The sequence below is a fragment of the Bos taurus genome, chromosome 14 (genome assembly GCF_002263795.3).
Source record: "Bos taurus isolate L1 Dominette 01449 registration number 42190680 breed Hereford chromosome 14, ARS-UCD2.0, whole genome shotgun sequence".
In the NCBI taxonomy this organism is placed as follows: Eukaryota; Metazoa; Chordata; class Mammalia; order Artiodactyla; family Bovidae; genus Bos; species Bos taurus.
Window position 1 is genome coordinate 15535096 of NC_037341.1, and position 25872 is coordinate 15560967.

The 25872-nt window shown below is 47.5% G+C and overlaps 2 protein-coding genes across 15 annotated transcripts in view; one reads left to right on the forward strand and one right to left on the reverse strand.

Moving 5' to 3' along the window:
* The window catches only part of MTSS1 (MTSS I-BAR domain containing 1), a 161569-nt gene extending 143000 nt beyond the window's left edge, over positions 1-18569 (forward strand). For 2 of the 12 annotated variants that reach the window (XM_059893260.1, XM_005215373.5), the window contains 7 exons: positions 334-441; positions 1789-1886; positions 5090-5309; positions 9855-9974; positions 12234-12407; positions 12757-12919; positions 14954-17724. In XM_059893260.1, the coding sequence (XP_059749243.1) occupies positions 334-441; positions 1789-1886; positions 5090-5309; positions 9855-9974; positions 12234-12407; positions 12757-12919; positions 14954-15654 (1584 nt within the window). In that variant the 3' untranslated portion in view covers positions 15655-17724. Of the gene's footprint in view, positions 1-333; positions 442-1788; positions 1887-5089; positions 5310-9854; positions 9975-10786; positions 10982-12233; positions 12408-12756; positions 12920-14953 lie in introns of all 12 variants that reach the window. The other 10 variants (XM_025001583.2, XM_059893264.1, XM_059893261.1 and 7 more) reach the window with 6 other exon arrangements.
* Positions 18438-25856, reverse strand: NDUFB9 (NADH:ubiquinone oxidoreductase subunit B9). Of its 3 annotated transcripts, XM_005215352.5 has the most exons (5): positions 25707-25856; positions 25340-25479; positions 22487-22679; positions 21809-21922; positions 18654-18872 (listed from the first exon to the last, which is right to left on the reverse strand). In XM_005215352.5, the coding sequence occupies exons 1-5, from the start codon at positions 25719-25721 to the stop codon at positions 18741-18743; spliced, it is 594 nt and encodes a 197-aa protein (XP_005215409.2). In that variant the 5' UTR covers positions 25722-25856; the 3' UTR covers positions 18654-18740. The 3 variants fall into 3 exon arrangements, with proteins under 3 accessions (NP_786977.1, XP_005215409.2, XP_005215408.1); NM_175783.4 differs by lacking the exon at positions 25340-25479 and having other exon boundaries at positions 18438-18872; positions 25707-25844; XM_005215351.4 differs by lacking the exon at positions 25340-25479 and having other exon boundaries at positions 25822-25856.
* Between the last annotated feature and the right edge of the window lie 16 nt (positions 25857-25872).

The window sequence follows — 25872 nt, forward strand, 5'->3', positions numbered from 1 at the left end:
GCAGGTGAGCCTTGGCCTGCGGAGGGGGCTGTGCTGCAGGATCCCACCCACAGGCAGACCTCTCCGCCCCCAGCAGGGGTGCCGGCCCCCAGACACTTTTAGGAAGGCCTGTGTGTTTGTTGTGTAGCACACAAGTCACTCCATGGTTATGGCTGATTCCTTGTTCTCCATTTCCCCAAAGAAAGGGTTGGTAAATGGCTTCAGCAGAGATAAACCAGTTCCTGTGTTCCTTTTCTGAGAAGTTGAAAGTGTAGATAGTCTCCCTAATAAAAACAGCCAGATCCAGATGGTAAGGTGAATCATGCACGGTAACAGGTTGTGAATTACTTTCAGGAAGAAGAAATCTCAATGCTGGGGGAAATCACTCACCTGCAGACCATATCGGAAGATCTGAAAAGCCTGACCATGGACCCTCACAAACTGCCCTCCTCAAGTGAACAGGTAGGCATCGTGGGGTAGGCGCTCAGGACAACAAACCCAAGAGACGAAGGTTCAAAGTCCTGAGGGTTCCTTGCGGTAATCTCTCATTTAAAATGGTATCATCTTTTACATTGTGATATGTGACCATCATCCGCACAGGTTATCACAGAGCACCTACTGTGTGCCAGGCTCTGCTCTGAGCTCTTTACATAGATTTTCTGTGAATCTCCACCAATATCCGCACTTTACAGAGGACCTTGAAGCACTGAGAGATAGAGTCACTTAACCAGGCAGTTACTGGTAGAACTGGGATTTAACCAAGCTGTCAGTTTCCTCAGCCCATGCTCTTAATCATGTGTTCGCTGACCCTCTAGAGATAAACTCCTCTAGGAATATGACGGTGGGGTCTCTTGGTCATCACTGTAAATCATTCTCTCTGGATTTCTCCCATTCTAAGTAAGGAATGAATGAGGGTCTCACTTATGAAAAAGGTGACTTTATGTTGATTCATTTGGTTCATGTGACATTAACACTATGTTCAGTGGGGCAACAGCTGAAAAATCACATGCTTTTGCCTTTCGTATAAAATTCTTACTGTTGCCTTGGAAGCCAGCTCAGCAGACAAATTTGGGAGCTTATATTTTCCATCTTGCAAAATTGCCTTTATTAGACTACAGCCTGCAGGCATTCACTCAGTAAGCAGATATTTATTGAGCACCTACTATGTGAATAGAAAGTAGAGCTTACATTCAACTAGCTCTTTGTTAAGTAAGGGAGACAGATGTAGAAGTAATTATGAAAAATTGGTTTGTTCTTAATTCTGTCAGGTTTTATTGGTCAGATGGGGGCATGAGTAACTATCAAGTGACTAAGATGTAAGATCAGTTCAGTTCAGTCACTCAGTTGTGTCCGACTCTCTGCGACCCCATGGACTGCAGCACGCCAGGCCTCCCTGTCCATCACCAACTCCTGGAGTTTACTCAAACTCATGTCCATTGTGTAAAATCAACACATCCTAAAAGCATTATCATCTATGTTGTACTATAAACAAAAACCCTATAAATTCTAACCTTGGTGTAAATGTCTCTTATGAATTATAACTGTAAATCTTTTTCTTTTTGACAGGTATGTTGTGGTTTTCCTCTCCCCCATTAATTATGTCTTTGCTTGTCTCAGAAAAAGGATTATGACAGTGATGGATTGGTACTATGATTCTTCCATTGAAAAGAAAACTCTTCACAACATGTTTTTCTTTGATCCCCACTCTTCCATGATGGTGGAATTTCGACGTTATGACAGTTGTTAAGATTTGACGGATAATGTTTCCCTTCTCAGCACTTTGCTGACCCTCCTGCTCTGTCCCCTTAGGTGATTTTGGACTTGAAAGGTTCTGATTACAGTTGGTCGTACCAGACCCCACCCTCTTCTCCGAGCACCACCATGTCCCGCAAGTCAAGCGTCTGCAGGTAGGTGAAGCCAGGCTGGGCTGTTGCCTTGGGAAGTGGCATTTTGCTTTACACTAATTGTGAATGTTGGAGCCAGTCTTGGACTCTGAAATAGTGCATTTTAAACAGGAAATGGTGATTGGGTGAAAGGATCCCTCATGATTTTGGTCTTACTCTTTAGTTTTGGAATTAATTTTGGGTTAGAAGGAAAAATCCCATCAGACCTTAAATTGGTGAACACAGCTTTCTCTGTCAGGGTACATGGTACAAAATCTCCCCATTTTATGAATTCTCACTGGATTTTCCTGTTTAGCAGAGTAGAAACCACATGGGCTCCCAAAGGGTGAATGGGGTCGGTTCTCATGCAGATGCATCTCGCTGTGGCCAGAACAGATGAAGGCAGTGAGCGTGGCTCCTGCTCTATTCGCCCCCCAGTCTTTGTCTCAGGGCTTCACAAAGTGAATAGAATTCTTGGTCTGTTAACCTCCACAACCACCACCATCACTGCTTTGTCAGGTGTTATTGTTAACCTGGTGACTCAGGGTCCATCGGAATAGTTCTGCCGTCGGTCAGCAACACTGTTCCCTGGCAGCGTTCTGTTCAAGACCATTCTTGACTTGCTGATGGCCAAGTTGATTATTCCCTTCCTGTGAGGGTAAAAACACCCCCATGCATCATGTCCTTCTTGGTACACTCTCCCTGCCTATCTTTTCCTTTGACTTTTCAAAGCCGAATGGATTTCCTCTTCCTGTGACTTAGCGTTGAGAGTAAAGAACAGGATGGAGCTGCCGAATCTGTGTGTGAGAACCTCTCTCTACACACGTGTATGCGTGTGCCTTTCATTTCATGTTTGAGCTCGTGCACTGTACAGGGAACGGGAAGCTCAGACTTGAGATGCTACAGCCTGACATTCTGCAGCCTGAGGGTGGTGGTTGGTTTCCTGTCATCTTTTGTGTGCTCTGCTCTGTGTGTGTGTGTGTGTGTGTGTGTGACACGTCTACTGAGGTTTTTTCTTTTTTTTAATTTTTTCTTTTTTTAAATTTTATTTAATTTAACTTTACAATATTGTATTGGTTTTGCCATATATCAAAATGAATCTGCCACAGGTATACATGTGTTCCCCATCCTGAACCCTCCTCCCTCCTCCCTCCCCATACCATCCCTCTGGGTCATCCCAGTGCACCAGCCCCAAGCATCCAGTATCGTGCAGTGAACCTGGACTGGCGACTCATTTCATACATGATATTTTACATATTTCAATGCCATTTTCCCAAATCATCCCACCCTCTCCCTCTCCCACAGAGTCCAAAAGACTTCTATACATCAGTGTGTCTTTTGCTGTCTCGTATACAGGGTTATTGTTACCATATTTCTAAATTCCATATATATGCATTAGTATACTGTATTGGTGTTTTTCTTTCTGGCTTACTTCACTCTGTATAATAGGCTCCAGTTTCATCCACCTCATTAGAACTGAATCAAATATATTCTTTTTAATGGCTGAGTAATACTCCATTGTGTATATGTACCACAGCTTTCTTATCCATTCATCTGCTGATGGATGTCTAGGTTGCTTCCATGTCTGGCTATTATAAACAGTGCTGCGATGAACATTGGGGTACACGTGTCTCTTTCAATTCTGGTTTCCTCAGTGTGTATGCCCAGCAGTAGGATTGCTGGGTCATAAGGCAGTTCTATTTCCAGTTTTTTAAGGAATCTCCACACTGTTCTCCATAGTGGCCATACTAGTTTGCATTCCCACCAACAGTGTAAGAGGGTTCCCTTTTCTCCACACCCTCTCCAGCATTTATTGTTTGTAGACTTTTGGATCGCAGCCATTCTGACTGGCGTGAAATGGTACCTCATAGTGGTTTTGATTTGCATTTCTCTGATCTGAGGGTTTTTTCTATTGAGGATTTTTTCTTTTCGTTTGATAACTAAGAAAACTTTTATCTCATTAGTATAAAACAAAGCTGCGTGACACTAAACTACAGTTTTAGTGTCAACAGAAAATCCTGTCATATGGACAGCGCCAGCCCTGAGCTTGCTGTAGTGAAATTGCCATGAACGTTGCTGTCAGTCTCCACATGCCCTGTTCTGGCTGACAGGCGGGGCGGGGAAGCAAAACTCATGATAATTATCCCTGATCTCCTCCAACACACTTGGCTATATCTGTTGGAACGTTAGCACCAAATCATTCCAGTATAGAGCACCAGAACACAGTAGTCAGCCCTTGACTGTCTTATTAGCTGGCCGAGTTTGTGAAATCTGATGAGAATCTCTTGCAGAGTTAGGAGAAGAAACCACAAATCTTCTAATCCCAGTCTGGGTTGTTTATTTCGCGCCTTCTCACGCTGCTACAGCTGCCCTTTATCTGTCAGCTCTGCCTGTTTGGACCAGGAGACTTTGTTCAGTTTTCTGGGTTTCGTAATTTGAGTGGTGAGACAGAGTGTAGGGCATACTGCTTACGACTGGAAACGGAACAGGCAGAACTCCAGAGGGCAAGTGTCATTTTCTGACATCCTGTTTACTGTTCCATCCTGGAAGCAAACAGCTTCAATTGATGACCCTTAGTCCCTGAAAGCTGCCTGCCTCTTGCCAGGTATTCTGTTTGCTGGGCTCACAGATAGTTGGACAGAGAAGTACCTGTGTTCAGGGTCAAGCCATTCATTAAACCACCAACTTTGTTAATATTAATAAAATGTAAAATACACGAACACAGACAGAGTTGCCTCACATACGGGCATCTTGAATTAGGCACACTTAAGAGGCAATCACCTTGAGGAGTCTCTTGGTGCCAAGTGATGGTTGGCCAGGTTGACCCAGATGGTTCACCTAAGGAAGACACTTGGGTCCAGCTAGGTCATGCCAAAGCCTTCTTGTGGTTTTTGTGAGTAGAGGATATAAACTTTTTTCGTGCCTCAGACAGACATCGAGTCCCCTGGCTTTGCTGGTCGGTGACACAGCAGAGCTGGGCAGCACTTGGCTCTTTAAAATCACAGCCTTCCATCCTAAAGATGCCTCATTGCACCGTTGGAGAACCACGTCTCCATAGCTGGTTTTCGCCCCTTGCTCACAGAGAAAAGACCTTTTGTTTACTCTCTTAATGATTGGGTGTTTTGAAAATATGTCTCCCCGTGTGTGCTGCCTCTTGGGGCTGGGGGCTGGTTGTGTGATGCCGTTCTCCCCGTCCCGCCTTGTCTTCTGTCCCGCTGCCCCCGCAGCAGCCTGAACAGCGTCAACAGCAGCGACTCGCGGTCCAGCGGCTCCCACGGCTCCCACTCGCACTCGCCCAGCTCCCACTACCGCTACCGCGGCTCCAGCCTGGCCCAGCAGGCGCCCGTGCGGCTGTCCAGCGTGTCCTCCCACGACTCAGGGTTCATCTCCCAGGACGCCTTCCAGTCCAAGTCGCCGTCCCCCATGCCGCCCGAGGCCCCCAACCAGGTAAGGGTGTCCTTGGCCCCAGGAGCAGCCGCCACACCTGAGGCCCTGGATCAGTCTTGATGGCTGGAACCAGAGAGGGAACCAGAGAGCTTGGACAGACCCTGGTCGTCTGACACCGGGAACCTCTGGTTTAATTTCTCATCTTTAGATGAGCTGATCTCCCTTTAGGGGGAGATAATATAAGTGGGGGTTAAAACTTATGATCAGGCTTCCCTGGTAACTCAGATGGTAAAGAATCTGCCTACAATGCGGGAGACCTGGATTCGATCCCTGGGTGGGGAAGATCCCCTGGAGAAGGAAACGGCTAACTACTCCGTGGACAGAGGAACCTGGTGGACCACAGTCCATGGGGTCTCACAGAGTTGGACACGACTGAGTGACTTTCACTCACTCAAAGCTTATGATCACCATGCGGGTGATGGTTGTCACCCCATTGATTTGGAGAGTTTTCACACTTGTGTAGACAGGTATGTAGACAGACTCAAGAGTCTTGGCTGCTCTCTAGTGTCCCTGTGGCTGGCTTGGCATGATGTAGTCATTATCCCATTTGCACACGGGGACAGAGATTCTGCTGTTGAACAACGCCTCAGAGCCCTTCCTTGGCAGTTTCAGCTTCTTGTATCTTCAGAGCCCATGCAGGTAATTCTGTTGGCATCTTCCTCCTGGGAGAAGGGGAGGTGTTGAGTCTCTTTGAATACAATTGGGTTAGATGGCACTAAACGCCCAGCTCAAGAGCTGCAGAAGAGCAGAAGGCAGGAGCTGGGCATCGAACACCCTTCACCTGCTCCTCTGTGTCCCTTTTTTGTGTCAGTGGGTTGGCGTCTAGACTAGCAAGCACAGCATACAGGCAACCAGGAAATATCCAGGATGTCCCCTCAGCGCCATCTGCTGGGGAGCGTGGTGACTGCGAGCCCATTGCATATTGGGTTCACCAAAAAGATCATTAGGGTTTTTCCAAAGTAAGACATTACAAACTTTTTGGTCAACCCAATATAATACATTTTGAGACCAGTCACAGACTTTGGCCCAAGATCCTTTGGATTCAGAAGGTCATGTGCTTGTCTTGTTCATCCAGGTATCCAATTTGCCTGAGAGTCAGCAAGTATCTCCTGGGTGCCAGGCACCGTCCTAGGATCTCCTGCCTGTTGTTTGTAGTCCGGCCAGCAGCCACTTGGAGTGTTGTTATCCCTGTTTTTTGGGGGGAAACAGGCTAAGATGTAAAGCAGTTTGCCCGAGTGGCACAGTTATGTGACCTGCAGTGGGAATCTGGAACGAGGGTTTCTAGCAACTGGTCCAGCGGCCTTTCTGCGCCACCCTGGCCGTAAGGTGCCCCTAGCAGAGTGTTCTGGGGAGCACTCCACGTCGAGGAAGCATCTGTCATGTTCTGGGAGCCAGACAGCCACTCACGTGATGCGTCTGACATTGATGAACGCAGAGCCACTCAGCCTGGAGCCCCGCCTTTGTCATTTCACAGCTGTCCCTGGGAGCGCTGTTGCCTCTCTCTATCTTCCTGGGGTCGAGATTCAATTTTAAGCAGAAATGCTCGGAGCTGGGAGCTGCAGCTTTAAGTCCTCTACTTGTCCTAGCTGGGTGCTTTGGCTCACTCACTCTCTACAAGGTCCCGCCTTGTGTGGCACTAAACTGCACCTGTGTGTCTCGTGAGCCTAGAGTGAGTGTGGTAGAGAGGGAGCAGGGATTTGCAGCTCCTCAAAGGCTTTTCTAATGTGCAGTGTCATTCTGTGTGTGTTTTTAATCAACTGATGCATTAACAAAATATCGTGCGCTGACGCCCCTTTCTAAAAAAAGAGGCCATGTGCTCCAGCTTTGCTGTGCATGTGTGGATCAGGCTGAATGAAGCAGGGTTTCTGCCTCCAGTCATGTCAAGGGAAACAGAAGGCGGGATTGTTGGGATTTACTTAAATCTGAAAGCCGGTGCCTCAGATAAATGCTTGGCAAAGCAACTCTAGGGTAGTTTGAGTAAACTCAGGGATGCTGCAGAATTTAATTGAGAATTCTGTTTTTCTTGAAAAAGGCATTATGGCTACTTCTAAGGCAGAGGGGAAATTTAAGGAGATTGTACACCTCACACGGAGAAGGTGATGGCACCCCACTCCAGTACTCTCGCCTGGAGAATCCCATGGACAGAGGAGCCTGGTAGGCTGCAGTCCATGGGGTCTTTACGAGTCGGACACGACTGAGCGACTTCATTTTCACTTTTCACTTTCATGCATTGGAGAAGGAAATGGCACCCCACTCCAGTACTCTTGCCTGGAGAATCCCAGGGACGGGGGAGCCTGGTGGGCTGCCGTCTATGGGGTCGCACAGAGTCGGACACGACTGACGCGACTTAGCAGCAGCAGCAGCAGTACACCTCACACAGGCCAGAGGGTATATGGTTTTCTAGGGGAAGTATTATTACCTTTATTTGGGTGGGAGGAAGGGAGCAGACATCCATAAGCAGCGAAATCCCTCGGGTGCACGGGTGTAAATGAATGCCGCGTGGCAGGATGTATTCAGGATTCTCCGCGTCCTCCACTCTGCTCTTTACAAGTTGTGCCACGTGTGCCCAGGAGAGATGGGACCACGTCTGCAGTGGGGCTCCTGCCTAGAACCCTTCACTCCATCCACTCAAGGGGCTCTTCAGAAAAAAATGAGCAGAAGTCAAAGGAAATAAGAACCTGTAGTCCTGGGCTGCTTTACTGTTTCTTTTTCAAATTGAACTTATTTTAATTAGAGGAGCCAAAATAAGTAGTTCTGGTAAATTATAATGATAACCGGCTTTTGTTTACAGTTGGTTAAGCACTACATACATAGATACACACGCACACACACACAATCTCATTTAATCTTCATCCAATAGATATTATTGATCCCTATTCTAAAGAGGAGGAAAAATGAGGCTTTAGAGAGATTAAACCCATGGTTCCTAGCCTGGGAAGTGGCAGAAAAAGGACTTCAAATTTTCAGACTTCAGATCCTGGACTGCTAACCAAACACTGAGCTGGGGAAGCAGCCAGGGCCTCCACTGTGGGGTCTGCCCTGGCTTTGGCTCCAAGGAGCCACGTGCACACGGAATGCCTTTTTGGTTCCTTGCTGTTGCAGGATTCACAGGCTTTCAGATTTCAGTCAGTCCCAATAGGCCCACCTTCTGTTTCCCGCGACACAACTGGAGGCTGAAACCCTGCTTCATTCAGCCTGATCCACACACACACAGCAAGGCTGGAGGAACCTTCCTTTGGCGGGTGAAAGCTGGGGGACAGAAACATGAATCTGGCCTCCTTGCCAGTGAAACAGGGGCACTTCCAGGGAAAGAGTAAAGAGGCTCAGACTTGCTTATACGGATGGGATGAGATTGCAGTTAACAGTGAAGAAAACGGAAAGCACATGCCTGGGTGGGCCCAGAGCATGCCCCCTGGTGGGAGGGGGCGGGGGCAGGACACAGTTACATGGAAGAGATGGTCATTGTCACATCCATTCAGCACTGTTAGGCACCTGCCACGTGCCAGGACAGGAACAGAATGTCAAGATGCAGTACTGAATTAACAGGCAGTCTCTGCCTCGGCTGAAGGTTAGTTAGGGCCTGGGAGCAGGTGCCTGGTTGGCACTGGGAGATGGGTAGGGACTGGAGGTTTAATCAGATCAGCCTGAAGAGATGTTTTCTCAAGGCAGACCTCAGTTCTGTGATGTCTCAGATCTCACTGGATGGTTCACCCTCCCTATGATGGCCACTAGAAACATTGCCCTAACCACTGGAGTTCACTGCCCAAAGCCTCAAAATCACCCCCCAGGCAGAAAGACCTAAAATCATGTCCTGTGAAGATACAGCTTCACAGCTGGAAACCACCCCTTAGGGATCCAAAGGCTGCATGTGATAAAGGGAGAGAATCCAGGAATTAGAGCTATTCTAAGGAGACAAGGGGCTTCCGTGGTGGCTCAGCGGTAAAGAATCCACCTGCAATGTAGGAAACGCAAGTTCAATATCTGGATTGAGAAGATCGTCTGGAGAAGGAAATGGCAACCCACTCCAGTATTCTTGCCTGGGGAAATCCCATGGAGAGAAGAGCCTGGCGGGCGACAGTCCATAGGGTCACAAAAGAGTCGGACATGGCTTAGTGACTAAACGACAACAGGCAGATGTGGAGCAAAAGCCCGGGCTGGGGGGTCAGTCCTCACGTCATAACATCCGGGCACCTGAGAGGTGTAAAAGGCATGGCATCCCCGAGCCAGGCACGCAGCCCGTGCACCACACACATGCCAACGTCAGGGTCCTGGGAGCCTCACGGTCCAGCGGGTCTGGGTCTCACTGGGTGTCACGCTTCCTTTCCAGGGCTTGGAAGCCTCTGTGTGGGCGCAGCTTTGGGGGGAAAAAATAACCCTAACTCTGCTTCTCTCATCCTTCCCTTTTCTGTGTACACATCTGTCTCTCTCTCTCTGTTGCGTGACCTTCCTCCCCCCTGCCCCCACCCTCCCTCATCTTTTTATTTTTTACGGATGTTCTTTTTTGGTGGCACGTGGTCCCCTCGTGTGGTCCCTCCCCTGCTGCAGAACTCGTCCAGCTCGGCCTCCTCCGAAGCCTCGGAAACCTGCCAGTCGGTGAGCGAGTGCAGCTCGCCCACCTCGGTCAGCTCAGGCTCCACCATGGGCGCCTGGGCGTCCACGGAGAAGGTGACCGGCTGGGGTCCCAGCCTCTCCCCCAACACCCCTCTGCCAGCTACTTCCCACACAGCCGCAGAAACCCAGAAACTCAAAATCTCCACCAAGAGTAGACCCTCTTGGGACAGAGGGAGGGACAAGACTGAGGGATTTTTCGGGAAGGGGTGCCTGGCTCCTGAAGCAGTGACCTTGCAGTCATCAAGAGGGAGAGGAAGGGGTATGGGGAACTCGGAGGTGTGAAGGCTTCTTCCCAGGACATGGATGGTCATCCATCTTTCCTCCTCCCCCTCCCCCGCACCCCACCCACCGTGGCCACCTCGTCACCTTGTCGTTGGATGTGACATTCCACCGCGTCAGAGGCTGTGTGCTTTCCCGCCTTTTCGTTTGCAGCCCCCCCTTCTTCGCCCCAATTTAGAATCTGCTCCTGAACACTCTGATGATTTGGAAATCTGGAACAAACAGCTTCAGCTGATGGTGTTAAGTTTTGAAAGCTGCATAATGAGATGAGCAAATCACCATCACTATGAAATTATTAGTGAAATAATCGAAGACCATTGAGCACTGGGACACCGATCATTTCCAAACTATTCTAAAAGTAGATACAGTATTTTCCCCCACTGAATGCTTGGTGTCAGATAAACGTGCATTCTTTGCACTGTGGAGCTCTTCTCTCGCATCATGGACTGTCCATGAGCAGCAGAGTCCCTGATGTTTATTTGTAAATACTCAGGTCTCCCCTCTCCCTTGAATGTCAATGCCGTCTTGTACCTCCACACTCATCCTGTTATATTAATTTTTTTTCCTCCCCTTTTTTTTGTTTCCAGTTGTCTAACGGGTTTTCTCACTATAGTTTATCAAGTGAGTCCCATGTGGGGCCCGTAGGGGCGAGCCTTTTCCCTCATTGCCTGCCCGCCTCCCGCCTGCTCCCTCGGGTCACCTCTGTCCATCTTCCAGACTACGCTCATTATTACACCATTGGGCCCGGCATGTTCCCGTCATCTCAGATCCCTAGCTGGAAGGTTTGTGTCTCTCCGCCCTCTCCCCCATCCCTCATTGCCTCTGTGCTCACCCCCCTTCTCCCCCTACAATTCTCACCCCGATGCTCCCCTCACCCCCTTCCTCTCACACTCTGCCTTCTTCCCCATAACACCTCCTCCCTGAGTAAATTCTCCCAGGAGGAGAACCAGAATCCAGCAGGCAGCTCTGAGACAGAGATGTCCACACGGAGCTGGGATTGGAGGGGCTGCCTTTAGGAGACACCAGTTAACCCTGGTTAGACCCCAGTAGACCCAGATGGAGCACGGTGGGGATGTTTGGTTCCAAAGTGTACATCCCAGTTCTGCTCTCCTGGGGGATTCCTGAGGGAGTTGCTGATATAGAGGACTGTGTACCTCAGACTGTTCCCCTGAGTCCCTTATCGGGCCATGGTAATAGAACCATGCCTCCAGATAGGTTTTGGCTTTTTTTTTTTTTTTAATCTTCAAAGTAAATGCAGACTTTATTTTTAGTCTTAATGGTTTATATTAAGACATATAAACCAATAAACATTGCTTTAAAGCACTAAACATTGCTTAAATATACAAACAAGTTTTTATATTATTTCCTAGCAAGTACAATAGATGCCCAGAGGATATTTTGAGAGGACCCTAACTGGAATAGTAGGCCCCTAGGCAGCCTGCATTTTGAGCAAGTGGTGCACACCTCTCAGACTCCTCAGAATCCTTCTTCCAACCCAGGGGCCTTCCCTGCCTCTGTGAGGACCTCAGATGGCACATCCCCAAGTGCCCTTTGGGGCTACTTCCCTGAAGTGAGGTTCAGCCTCAGGAAAAGTGTCTGAAGTTCCTTTAGTGCCCCCTGGTGGCCAGGCTATGCAAGTGCGATCAATTGAGCCCATAGGCCAGGGTCTTCCTCAGACATCAGGCCTAGTCCCAGGAGATGTCTTTCCACTGGCTGGTGCCTTTAGACACCGCAGGCAGTTGGTCAGCTGTTTGGTGGCTGTAAGAGTCTCCCCCAGGATCCATGCCCAGTTTGTGTGTTTTCTGTCTTTGGGCAGATATGAGGAAAGGAGAGGTACCCAGGGGGTCCCCAAAGGACTGTCCATTCCCTTCTGCTAGCACTGGGTGAGGGGAGAAGGGGCTGCTGGCCTGTCCCAGTGTGAGCTTCCTCCGTGGGGACCAGCCGCCTTCCGTGGGTGGGCAGCTGTCTGGAGGGTTCTCTGGCCTCCAAGTGGAGGCCGAGGCCCTGGTGCCTGACCACGCTTGCTCCACTCAGGACTGGGCCAAGCCAGGACCTTATGATCAGCCTCTTGTGAACACCCTTCAGCGCCGCAAAGAGAAGCGAGAGCCAGACCCCAGCGGAGGAGGCCCCGCTGCAGCAGGAGGTGCCCCTGCTGCTACCGAGGAGGCCCAAAGGCCAAGGAGCATGACCGTATCAGCCGCCACCAGGGTAACAACGCTCTTGTTTTCTTCAGCTGGCCGGGGCCCTCCACACCTGGCCAGGGGCCACGTGCTGGCCAGCGGCTGGAGGGACCTGAGCCCCTTTCCCCAACTCCCTGGTCTATGGCATTTAGAAGACCCCCAGGGAAGGTCTCATATGTGAGTTAGACTCTAGAACTTTCTAGAGCCTGGTTAGGGCCCAAGCAAGCTGACAGCCTCCTGGGCCCACAGACCCAGTGGTGGTCATGGGAACAGAGTAGGAGTCCAGTCAAAGCCCCATTGGAAGAGTAGAAAGGCTCTGGGGTTATCAGACAGGGACTCATAGCCCCGGGATCTCGTCTCTTTCCTCCCACCTGCAGCCCGGGGAGGAGATGGAGGCTTGTGAGGAACTGGCATTGGCCCTGTCTCGGGGCCTCCAGCTGGACACCCAGAGGAGCAGCCGGGATTCACTTCAGTGCTCCAGTGGCTACAGCACCCAGACCACCACCCCCTGCTGCTCTGAGGACACCATCCCCTCCCAAGGTAGGAGGCAGCCTAGGCTTTCCAGCCGGGCTTCCTGAGCAGTGCCAGGTGAGGACGGGGGGCCCTCCCCGCTGGGAGGAGGCAGAAGTCCGTCCAGACACCATCGAGCATCTTGGAATTCTTGGGAGGGGATCCATCTGTGATTGTTAGGTAGCTGCCATCCAAGGAAGTGGCCAGACTTTCACAGCTTTGCTGGTTCTTCACCTTCAGGGTTCAGGGAAGTTCCCATATGAACACAAGATGCTATTAATGATACTGTATCATTTGTGTTTGGCACTTTGTAGTAAGTACTCTGGGCTTCCCTGATGGCTCAGAGGGTAAAGAATCCACCGGCCAACGCAGGTTCGATCCTTGGGTCAGGAAGATCCCTTGGAGGAGGATGGCAACCCACTCCAGTGTTCCTGCCTGAAAAATCCCACGGACAAGGTTGCAAAGTCAGACATGACTGAGCGACTAGATAAAAACAGACTAAGCACTTTATTGTCCCATTTATTTGTCACAGCCACTTATATAACATGTATGCATGCTCACTCAGTTGTTTCCAACTCTTTGCAGCCCCATGGACTGTAGCCCACTAGGCTCCCCTGCCCATGGAATTCTCCAGGCAAGAATACTGGAGTGAGTTGCCATATTCTCCTTCAGGGAATCTTCCTGACCCAGGGATCACACTGTGTCTCTTGTGTGTCCTGCATTGGCAGGCAGGTTCTTCACCACTGCGCCACCTGGGAAGCCCATGTGTATATTTATCCTCATTTTACATACTTGGAGACTGAGGCCCAGGGTTCACACAAGTAATAAGCAGAGCTAGAGTTTGAATCTAAGATCTGTCAAGAGTCTGAAACCCAAATTCTTAACCTGTTCCAGCCAAATTTTCTATGAACCCACCTCTCTGATGCCTCTCCCCAGACAGCCACAAGGCCAGCACGATGGCATTCCAGCCAGTAGGAGAGATCTGTGAGAGTTGGCCAAGCCCATTGGCAGTCCTTCATTCAGGTCTCTCAGACAGTGGGTCTCAGTGGAGGACCATCTTTCTCCCCAGAGGACACTTGGCAACATCTAGAGACATTTTTCGGAGAAGGCAGTGGCACCCCACCCCAGTACTCTTGCCTGAAAACCCCATGGACGGAGGAGCCTGGTAGGCTGCAGTCCATGGGGTCGCTGAGGGTCGGACACGACTGAGCGACTTCACTTTCACTTTTCATTTTCATGCATTGGAGAAGGAAATGGCAACCCATTCCAGTGTTCTTGCCTGGAGAATCCCAGGGACGGGGGAGCCTGGTGGGCTGCTGTCTATGGGGTCGCACAGAGTCAGACACGACTGAAGCGACTTAGCAGCAGCAGCAGCAAAGACATTTTTAGTTGTGACAGTTGGAGGGGGTGCTACTGGCATCTGGTAGACAGCCAGGGATGCTGCTAAACATCCCATAATACAGCCTAAAGACCCCCGCACCCCGCCCCAGAACTGACCTGGCCCAGATGACAGAGTGCTGCTGTTCAGAAACGTGCTCTGAGGTGTTCAGGCTGGACGCTGTTCCCCTCCCATGTGACCCTGTGTTGGGAGAGGAAGTGAGCACACTGCACTGATGGAACCTGTCTTGTGCATAGTTTTCAGAGACTCGCTGCCAGTTCCGTTGTTTTTCTAGTCTTTGCACGAATGGGCTGATCATGGGGGAGGTCTGTATGGTCCATGTGGGGTTTGTTTCTCACATCGCATTCTAGGCTGGAGAGGCTATTTCCTCCTTCCACCCTCTTTACTCCTCCCAGAGGTTCTCAGAGGCAGCGTTTTGCATCCTTCCAGCTCAGCGGTATCTGAGTGCAAGCCTGTTGTGTCCAGTGCTCTCTGGTGCTCAGGGCTCCCTTGGTGAACAAAATGACAATCCCCATCAAGGAGTTCTTAGATGGTGGGGGCCTGGAAACCCAGGGAGGCTTGGGGTGAAGTTGCGGGTGAAGTCCCTGGCCTTCTGTCCTCCCAACACAGAGAATGAAAAAGCACAGCCACCACCTCGGAGATTTCTAATTGGATCCTCTAATCAGTTTCAGATTACGATTATTTCTCTGTAAGTGGTGACCAGGAGGCCGATCAGCAGGAGTTTGACAAATCCTCCACCATCCCGAGAAACAGTGACATCAGCCAGTCCTATCGAAGGATGTTCCAAGCCAAGCGCCCGGCCTCGACCGCGGGCCTTCCCACCACCCTCGGACCTGCTATGGTCACCCCAGGGGTTGCAACCATCCGACGGACCCCTTCCACCAAGCCTTCTGTCCGCCGGGGGACCATAGGAGCCGGTCCCATCCCCATCAAGACACCCGTGATCCCTGTTAAGACCCCCACGGTCCCAGACCTCCCTGGGGTGCTGCCAGCCCCTCCAGATGGGCCTGAGGAGCGGGGTGAGCACAGCCCAGAGTCGCCGTCTGTGGCTGAGAGCCCTCAAGGTGTCACCAGTGTGCCCACCTCAATGTGGAGCGGCCAAGCTTCCGTCAACCCCCCTCTTCCAGGCCCAAAGCCGAGCATCCCCGAGGAGCACAGACAGGCGATTCCAGAAAGTGAGGCCGAAGACCAGGAGAGGGATCCCCCAAGTGCCACTGCCTCCCCAGGCCAGGTTCCAGAGAGCGACCCTGCAGATGTGAGCCCGAGGGACGTCCCGCAAGGAGAAGACATGCTGAACGCCATCCGAAGGGGCGTGAAACTGAAGAAGACCACAACAAATGACCGCTCAGCCCCGCGCTTCTCTTAGGCTCTCTTAGGCTCACAAGAAATGCTGCCAGTGGGGAATGAACTGTCTAATTAATAAGACCTAATTTGTCTTGATCCATTCCAATCTATAATCAAAAGATTTTGTAGGCAACTCAGAACACAGCTCTTTTGAAAGTACACCTTTAGATAAGAATTAAAAGCAACATACGTAACTGACATAACCTTGATCTTTTAATTTGTAAATATCAACAGTTTTCTTTCTGCACATTTTAATCTTAAGTTTCCCTTTTGATTTTTCTGAAGGTGCCAAATTCCATTTAACTTTTTTACAAGTCTTTGTAAAATTTTAAATGCATAAGGGCGGGGGGAGGTCGGGCAGGGGAACCACAAAGTTAGTGATTTCAGAAGAAAGGATAACTATACTTAGCTTTTTTTCTTTTGTTTTCCTGCAAGCTTTTGTAGATGCATTGTAGTAGTCTGGCTTAGGAGCAAATTCAAGTTATTTTAATGTACAAACAAAATGGATAAGGAGTAAAAATCCTTATCCAAGCAAACTACTTTCGGGATGAGAAATGCGGGAGTCAGTTGATGAGCAATATCTGGAGTGAAGTAACTCTGGAAATGGTAGACTGTGTTGGGATTGGGGGGAGGGCCGGGGGAGGGGCACACTGTCAACATAGCCGATCCTGTTACGTTTAAGGGTAGCCTTGTAGGTTGAATTTCTAGTAGCTTCATGGTAAATGCATCCGAATAAGCCATACTGGATTGCAGTGTTTGTTTCTGTAGGGTGTTTAAGGACTTCCTTTCTCCCACGATTCCTCCTGACTGCACACAGCACCCACCTCCAGTCCTGTGCATGCGGCCGCCACCAGGTAGACATAGAACCCCCACTTCAGTTACTCGTCTGTTATACCCACTTTCATTGAGTCCAAATGCATCCAAAATGGTAAGGCAGTTTTAAAAATGTGAAAACATTTAAAAATGATAGCAGGGAATTCTTAGATATAGCAAATGCCTTTTACTTAACTGTGCCCAGCAGGCTGGGTGCGTTGAAAAGCCCAAATATTTTGAAAAAACTCGAGCGGATTTAACAAGGGTAACCAGCTTGGAGTCTAGCAACTTGCCAATGTGTTTACCAGTCTGGGGGCTTGTTTTTCTTATCTTCTTTTAAATAAGTGGCAGTTAACTGGCTTCATACTAAACATTGGAGAGGAGGATTTCTTTCTTGTCACCTGGAATCTGACCACTATACTGTCCTCTTTTTTGTATTCTAGGTAATGTTTTTTGGAATGGATTTCTGTCTTTTCTTTAAGTGAAAGTTAAATTTGTTATAATGCCCATCCCCTAAAGCCAACAGAGATTTGTAGATTTAAAGGGATCACATCTGGGGACTCTATCGGTGTTTTTTTTTTAAAAAAAAAAAAAAAAAAAAGCCAGCCTCTTAGTAGGGTCAGTTGAAAGTGCTCATTTGGGACCGAACCTCTCAAGGAGAAAGAGCCTGGCAGGTCCCCCAGGGCCTGCAGATCTCTGTTGGTGCTAAGCTTCGGCTACATAGTCTTATGCTTTAATACATAACTGCATTGGATGTGAAAGAAACATACCTGTATAGTCACTGTTCTATATATTAACATTTAACACTGCTGTGATCGCTCAAGGACATTTTATGTTATGGCTTTAAAGCAAAGGCATGATTATTAGAAACTATTTAAGCTTTTTTTCTTTGAAAAACAAGCTCCTTTTACAGAATATAAGCAACAGTAGTGCCTGTGGTTTAGCCCACCAATCTTGATGACTAAAAGTAGCTGATGCATTGTGCATATGATGCTTGAGATGGTTTTTGCAAAAGCAGAAATCACTGCAAGGTAATTACGTTAGATAAAAGTGGTATTTTAAACCTTTGAAATAAATGGATGTAACTGTACCTTGGTACAGCTTTTCACTTGTTTAGTTTTTAAACGTTAGTATAACCTGAATAAATTTAATATAAAATGTTGCCAAATTCAATGTAGAAAGAATGTGACAAAACACCTTGGGTAGTTCTGTTTGTGTTTTTGCATATTGTAAAAGCAGTGTCACAGCTAAAAATAAAGAAATTGTTTCTAAAGGTAAATTACTGTGGTTTAGTTGCTAGTTTGTACTGAGAGTTGACCTCTCCCTGTGCAGTTTTTTGTTCTAAACTTGTATAAATAACAACTGTGTAACGCGTCTCCCTTCTACCTTGTAACAGTTGCTTCAGCCTACATTATAAATAAAGAACCACTAGAAAAAAAGCCCTGCATTTCAAGTCTTATTAAAATTTAGGCTGAGGTCTTGGTCAAATGTTAGAAGATGGGCTGAAACATTTCTGTGCACCCTAAGAACATCTAGTTGCCTGACCTAAGTGTTAGGTTCCAGTGAGTTTAATGTTAACAGCTCCAGTGAGTTACTAAGAACTGCAACTAGCAGGGTTCGGTTAATTTCTAAAACGGCTTTACCTTTAGGAAGAAAACCAAAACACTTCATTTCGTTTTTGCCGCCCTTACCTTTGTGTCTGCAGACAATCCAAGCTCCAGTAGAGGGAGCAAAGCTGGGAAACTGCCTTTGAAATGACTGTCACAAAAGTGCCGTTCAGATCAAACACTTTAACCCCAGACACCAAACTCCAATCCTGAGAACCCCATAAACTGCATGCTTATTTGCTGAATGTGTGCTTCTTAAGAGTGGTCCCTTAATCAAAGCTAAAATTCCATGAGTGGAATCTAGGACAGAAAAGTTATCTTACACCCTCACTACTGGTGTGCTTTCTCTTAGCCTCTTATGCCTTCCACTCATTACAGCTGAGTGAAGCCTTCAACTCAAGTTTATTCAAGTAAATCTTGTATCTGGTTCTGCTGTATAGTTTTCCCTTGATAGCATATTTATCAATATGACTTAATGGGGAAGAACAGACACATCTGACCGACTACATTTCACATACTTTTCTTTATATGTGTAACCGCTAAGAAAAGGACAGCGGCCCAGTCGCCTGGCATGTCACTGCTCTGAAGAACACATCAGTCATACAGGTGGAGTTATTTTATTAGGGCAAGTGTGTGTCCCGTTAACTCATCTCACTTGCGAGTGTGACTGTGAGGCATCTTCCTCTCTCTACATGGGCCGCTCCCGGGGTCTGGTCACGATATGCCACCACAGAGGGGGCAAGTCACCTTGCTTTCGGGCTGGGGGCAAAGCTTCAGTTCGGGGACCACCAACTGGGGTTTCCTCCTGCAGCTGCTTCACCTAGAAGAGGGGTAAGGAAGAACAATTAGAAAAGGAGTCGAACTGACGGTCCGACCTCTGCTGTGGAGCGGTGTCAGCGGTGTTTCTACTGTGTCACGTGACACTCTGATCCTCACTATAGAAAAGGGTTGTTTATACAGAACTGCATTATTTTTATGCCCATATTTTAACTCGGATACAAAAGCTGTTCTCCTTCAAGGTTTTCCCATTCTTAAAACAGCAAAGCTGAGAACAAAACCTCCTACCCTACTGCCTACTCATTAAGCGAAACCCTGACAATTACTACTCCAAGTTCCCCTTGTTATGGCCCCTTCACCTGACCACCCTCCATGTTCTCGTATCTCTGCAAAGTGGTCTCCAAAAGCACTGTTAAGAAACCTCCATTTGAATACACTAGGGATGTTAATTTAAAAGCCCTCCAAATAGCAATCAGGTACAAACGTGTTCAGTCCTGCCCTCTGCTGCCCAGCTACCCCTTGTTCCAGCGAAGCTCCGAGACCACCACTGTCCTAACAGAGGAGGAGACCCAAGGCACCCACATTCCAGAGCCATGATTTTTTGAACCTCCCTACAGAAAACCAATTCTGGGTCGTGGCAAACCTGGGCTACAGGACATGTGCTGTTTAATAATGTCGATGGAATAAGTAAAGGAGGAAGGTTTTGGGGAGAGGTTACCAAAGCGGTCAACTGCAGAACGAATCTGCTGCTCTCCATGAACAAACACACCTCAAGTTGCCAAATGCTCACATACTTCTTGGAAAACACTGCCCTCCTTGATCACAAAATCATGATTTCAAGTAACCCAATATCCCAGTAACCAGTGGCCTCTTCCAGCTCATTTACTTAAAGGCCCCTTGAAAATAAGGGGCCTTCTTGAACTCATAGAGGCTACCAGTTCACACGTTCTCCCACATGACTTGCCCTTCTCTGCATGAGTCTCCTGTGTACCTCCCTACTTGATCCAGCTAGACTAGACTCCATCACGAAAATCACTCCCTATGGAGTAAACTTCAATTCCTTGTCGCTCTTGACAGAGAATAGCCACACCATCTACCTGCAGGCCTGCACCCGTACAGCTTAGTATTGCTAAAGAGAAAAAAAAAATCTGCAACAAACTGGAGTCACAACGCATCTATTCCCAGGCTCACACGGGCCTTCAGCAACCCATGGCAATCTTCCTGCTCCTCTCCAGCAAGCTCATCCTCTGGCCCACAATTATCACACCCTTTCCATGTTCTGCAAACATGCTTTGCCTACTCCCTGGCTTTTCCTTATTTCACTTAAAAAAGAGAAGCCAGCACATGAAAGTCTGTCATTTCCCCATTATCAAAACTTCTAACCCAAAAGTATTTGCCTACAGCTTCTGTCCAATAAGAATGGAGGAAGAATCCCTTCTCCTTTCAAAGGCCCCCACACAGGCTCGGAATCCTTAAAAATTTTCCTTCTGTACCTGTTCCATCTCGATTCGGCATTACCAGACTCTCCCTCACCCCAAATCTCACCAGCACATATGCATTATTATTTTAAAAGAAAGTAATCTCTCGGTCTCCAGTTACTGCCCCATTTCTTCATTCTCCTCAGCAAATGTTCAAGAGCCATCTCTCCCTCCCGTTTTCTCCTCAGGTTCCAATCAATCTTTGTGTGACAGGTAAGCTCAAGTCAGGGCCACTAATGCCTTTTCTGTAACTAACACCTTTTGACATTATTTCCAGGACTCTAGTCCACGTCAAAGATGACTGGCCCTGGCCACTATTCCTGAAACACTTTCTCTTGGATCTAAGGATCTCAAACCTTTCTGTGGCTCTCTGCCAGCCTCCACTTAATCCACTTCCTCTGCTGTGGAGAGGGAACTGGGAAGAGGCCCCCCACCCCCACTTCTGTGGCTTTTAAAACAATTGATAACGCCCCCATTTCTGTTCTGAGCCCAAATCTCTCCTCTGAGTTCCAAATCTGCACATCCAAAGTCACCCTGTGACACCTGCACCAGATGTCTCACAGCATTCTCAACTTTAACATTTTTAAACATTTAAAACTGAACACCTAATTGTCCTCTGACATGTTTTCTCTTCTCTTCCCTATCTCAATAAACACCACCACGAAACTCCACATGCTGAAGCTTAAAACCTGGAAATCATTCTTGATTCTCCCCTGTCCTTCACTCTACACAGTCCCCCCACCCCAATCCAATCCCTCATCACATCCCTGCAAACAATATCCTGGAGCTGCTTCCTTCCACACCCACCGTACCCATCCTAGTGCCAGCTGTGTAATCTCTGGACAAAACTACTGCAATAACCCAGACCGGTCTCTTCCCTTCTCCACATGCCCTCTCCAATTTCTTTTTCACACTACAGCAAGACTGAATTTTTTAAAATAAAAATCAGGGCCTCCCTAGTGGCTCAGTGGTGAAGAATTCACCTGCCAATGCACCAGATACAGGTTCAGTCCCTGATCCAGGGAGATTCCACAGGCTACAGAGCAACTAAGCCCGTGTATCGCAAGTATCGAGGCTGTGCTCTAGAGCCTGGGAGCTGCAGCTACTGAGGCCGACATGCCCTTGAGTCCACGCTCAACAACAAAAGCCACCGCAATGACAAGTCTGCAAGTGGCAACTAGAGAGTATCCCCTGCTTGCCGCAACTAGAGAAAAGTCCTCATAGCAATGAAGACCCAGCACAGCCAAAAAATGAGTAAGTTTTAAATACATATATAAATCAGTCATCATGAGTGGAAAAATACCCAGGGTGCTGGTGGAGAAGATTAAAAGATTATAGAGTAGAGGAAAGTCAAGCAAAGGATTATGGAGGGGAAGGAGGAGAAGCAAAATTAAAGAACAGAAAAGCCCGAAGACCAGGAAACACGTTTAACCTATTTCTAAGGTGGCTGTAAATGTTGTATTGAACACAAGCTGAAAGAGAAAGTATAGGCAAGGCTCACCTCCCGCTCCCAGCTCTCCCTCCGCAGTTTCTTCCATTGCTCTCTCTTAGCAAAGTAGTCAGGATACATCGCCTTCTCCGAAGGATGCCAGTCATCTAAGCACCACTCGGGAACCTGTCAGGAGGGGAAATCACAGCATCACTCCACAGAACACATTTACATGTCACAGGGAGGGCCTTCTCAGGAGATAAAAATCAATGCATTTTTATAACAATTCTAAGTACCAGACTTGCTTCTGACACTAAGCCATACAGCAGAGGACCAAAATAAAGGAGAACACCTTAGACTGAAACAGCCTAGGGCTGAAAAACAGCAAGATCAGTCCAAAGAGAACTGGGATCGTCCCTCCCCTACCTGAGCTCTCTAAACATCCAATGTGGCTTTACGTTATTTGGAAATACCACTTAGAATACGAAGCATCAATTGAAACTGCTTAACTTCCAGATCCAAAAATGAGTTCTTTACCCATTCCTTAAGGACCTTCCTTTGTCAAAGAGTTTACTGCAAGACCCTGGCTCTGAGTTTGGAAAGAAAAGTCTTGATGGCATCTGGGAGAGAGAAAACTTGACACTGAAAAAAATGTGTAACTGTCAGAAAAGAAATCTGGCTGCTCTTAAAAAGGCGAGTGGTTTCCGGGGCTGAGGTTTGAAATTCAACACACCTGTGGTCCTCACCTACCTTGTAACACTCATATCTCTCATAGGAGGTGCCCCCTGGAGACTCAGGGAAGATGTACGGCTGGGGGTGCTGACCATGCCAGAATTCTTCCTCTGCCTCCCTCAGCAGCTGGGTGGCCTTCACCATGTCCTTTTCATTCTTATGTTCATCAAACCGGGCTCTCAACAAGCAAGCAAAGTACCGGTATTTATCCCTTAAACCAAAATGGTTTTGGAGATTAGAAATATAATCTTCTCAATCGGGCAGTAGAACTATCTGACAAGAGGCGGTACTTCCACTAATGCCTCCCAGGTGAGTAGTGCAACTTCCCACCCCTCCCTGGACCCTGTCAATGGAGCGGCCGCATCATTACGACAGCTTTCTTGGCAGTACCCCCCCAAACACCAGCAGCAAAAAACTATTGTAGTAATAAACACAGCCTAACCTCTTTCCCCATCTCCTCTATAGGAGGATCATTCAATTCATTGAATGACAACTTACTGAACTTCCTCCTACCTTGTGCTAGACACTGATCTAAACTCTGGACACAGAGATGTGGAAGGCAGATATTAACATGGTGGCAACAGTGTGGCTCAAAACACACCTGGGTTCAAATTCTGAATTTGACACTAGCTGCATGACCTTAGGCAAGTTCTGGTCAGGTTCTAGAAAGTGTTAGTGAAACTGTTCCTCAGTCGTGTCTGACTCTTTGCAACCCCATTGACTAGCCCACCAGGCTCCTCTGTCCATGAGATTTTCCAGGCAAGGATACTTGAGTGGGCTGCTATAGATACAGAGATCATTTATGGGGCTTAAAATTTTTTAAATTAATTTGTAAAACAATAGCTGATTTACAATGTTGCATTAGTTTCTGGTGTACAGCAAAATGAATCAGTTATACATACTTTTCATATTCATACATATACTTTTTCATATTCTCTTCCATTATAGCTTATTATAAGATACTGAATATAATTCCCTGTGCCATACAGTAGATCCTTGTTATAGACAATAGTCTGTATCTGCTAATCTCAAACTCCTAATTTATACCTCCACCCCAACTTCCCCTTTGGTAACCATAAATTTGTTTTGTCTGTCTGTTTTGTAATTAAATTCATTTGTATATTTTAGATTCCAAATATAAGTGATATCATATTAGTCTTGTCTTTTTGACTTATTTCACTTAGTATAATCATCTCTAGGGTCATCCTTGTTGCTACAAATGGCATTATTTCAGTCTTTTTTATGGCTGAGTAATAACAGGGCTTTGATAATACAGGCCACAGATAATAAGGGTCTGAAGCAAGCCACAGTGACGGATGGTGACAGGAGAGAAACATTTAGACTACAAATTTATGAGAGCAGGCTATGGAGTCAGATTGCTTAAGACTGAATCTTAGCTCTGCAGTTACTAGCTGTGTGATCTAGGGTAAATTACTTAAAGTCTTTAGGCCATGGGTTCCTCCTCCATTAAAGTGTTAATAACATTATCTATATCTTCAGGCTGTCCTTAAAGATGATAAGCTAAAACATATAAACACACTTCACACAGTGCTGGGTACATCCTCAGTGCTCAATGTCAACTACTAATATTATTACAGTGGGACGAGAACTTACAAAAATCAAGGTCCAGTTGTACACGGCATATAAGTATGTATGTGTATGACTCTGGCAGAGGGGTAAGTTTTGAGCACCCGAAAATAATACTAAGACTTAAAGCTGAGTGACTATATTACTAGTAATGCCATTAGCTGAGACAGGGAATTTGGGAAGAGTCAAAATGAGGTAGTGAAAATAAAAGTAAGTTCAGCTTCAGAGCACTGTAGGTAATCTAACAAATAGCTGGAAATACAGCTCCAGAGACAAGTCCCAACAATAGATGAGGCTGCACAGTGTATATACAGCAATAATCAAGCGTCTAGGATGGACCCATGCAGAACAAATAGCACTGTGAGGGCAAATGGAATAAAAAAAAATCAGGAAAGTACAGAGAAGAGATGTTAGGAGATTTAAAGGAACGCTGAGTTAGTGTTATCATGGTAATTACATTTACCCTTTCCTCCAAAGCTAATATTAATATTCCCAGATGTAGTTCAGCACTGCCTAAATTCTTGATGGCTTGACTTCCTTCATCTTATAAAACTGATAATTCTCTATGCTGTTTACATGTCCTTCTTTCCCACTAATCCATAAACTTCAACAGCTGAGAAAAAAATCCTTGTTAATATTTATTTATTCATCAGCCAGCATAGAACCTGAACGGCAAATTCTGACATGAATAAAAAGAATCAGGAAAGTAACGAACCCTACAGCCTTGAACCCGGCCATCCTGCTGCCTAGCAAAGAGAAGTAAGCCGATGACTTACAATCATCCCAAATATATAAAATCTGGGCTTCAAGGATGCCCTTCACAGCTTTTCCAGACATACTCAGTTTCCTATAGCTTAGAAGTTTTCCTCAGAAGCCCTTCTCCTTAGACTTAGGATTCTGCTAAGGGAGTAGAGCCCTTGCATTCATACATCTTGGGTTGTTACTCCAGCAGGCACTGCACTTAGATCACAAAAATCCATGTTTTAAGATTGGGTTCTAAAATTGTGTTCTAAGACTAGTTCCAGATGGACAAGAGAGGAAAAGAAAAAAATTATGTGGGAGATAAAGAATTATGTGAGATGAAGCTATAAAGAGGAAAGCTGATGGGGGTGGGGTGGGGGTGATGATGCTTTAGAGTTAAGACACCTGAGTTTTAATCCTGGCTAGGCCACTTACCAGCTGTAGGGCCTTGAGCAAGTTATTCTCTTGCCTTTTCGCATCTATAAAATAAGGCTAAATCATCCCTAACTCCCAGAGGTGCGAGAACTAAAGAAAAGAACGCACTTGTTATGACTGCCAATATTAGGAACGCGGTCACGAAGGAAGCTATTATTGAGTGAGCGCTGGAGGCACAACACAGTCCATCTGTGGTACTTTCTTTCTCTTGTTATGCAACCCTCTGCGTGGGTACCGCGTCCGTTTTCCTGATTAGAAAACCGAGGCCCGAGCCAGATAAACAAGTCTTCAAGGTCTCCCAGATGTGGGCGATGAATTCCGCATTCGAACCCGGGTCTAGAGGCGGGCTTTGGGGGCGAGGAGCTGCGTTCCCACCCCGTCCCCGAAGTCCTTGAGCCGCCCGGTACCAGGGCCTCTCGGCCTCTGTGGGAGCCCCCGGGGTCACCTCCCCGCACTCTGGGTCCCCATCTCCCACCTGTGGATGCACCATGATTCCAGGTGTCGCAGCGCCCGCTTATAAAGCCGCAGCACCTTCTGCTGGTGGGTCAGATAGGCCCCCGACGACAAAAATGCCATGATGGCCGGCTCACCTTCAGCGGCCCTGGGGGCTCCCGGGAAACCGGATGTCAGCGGCGAGGGGG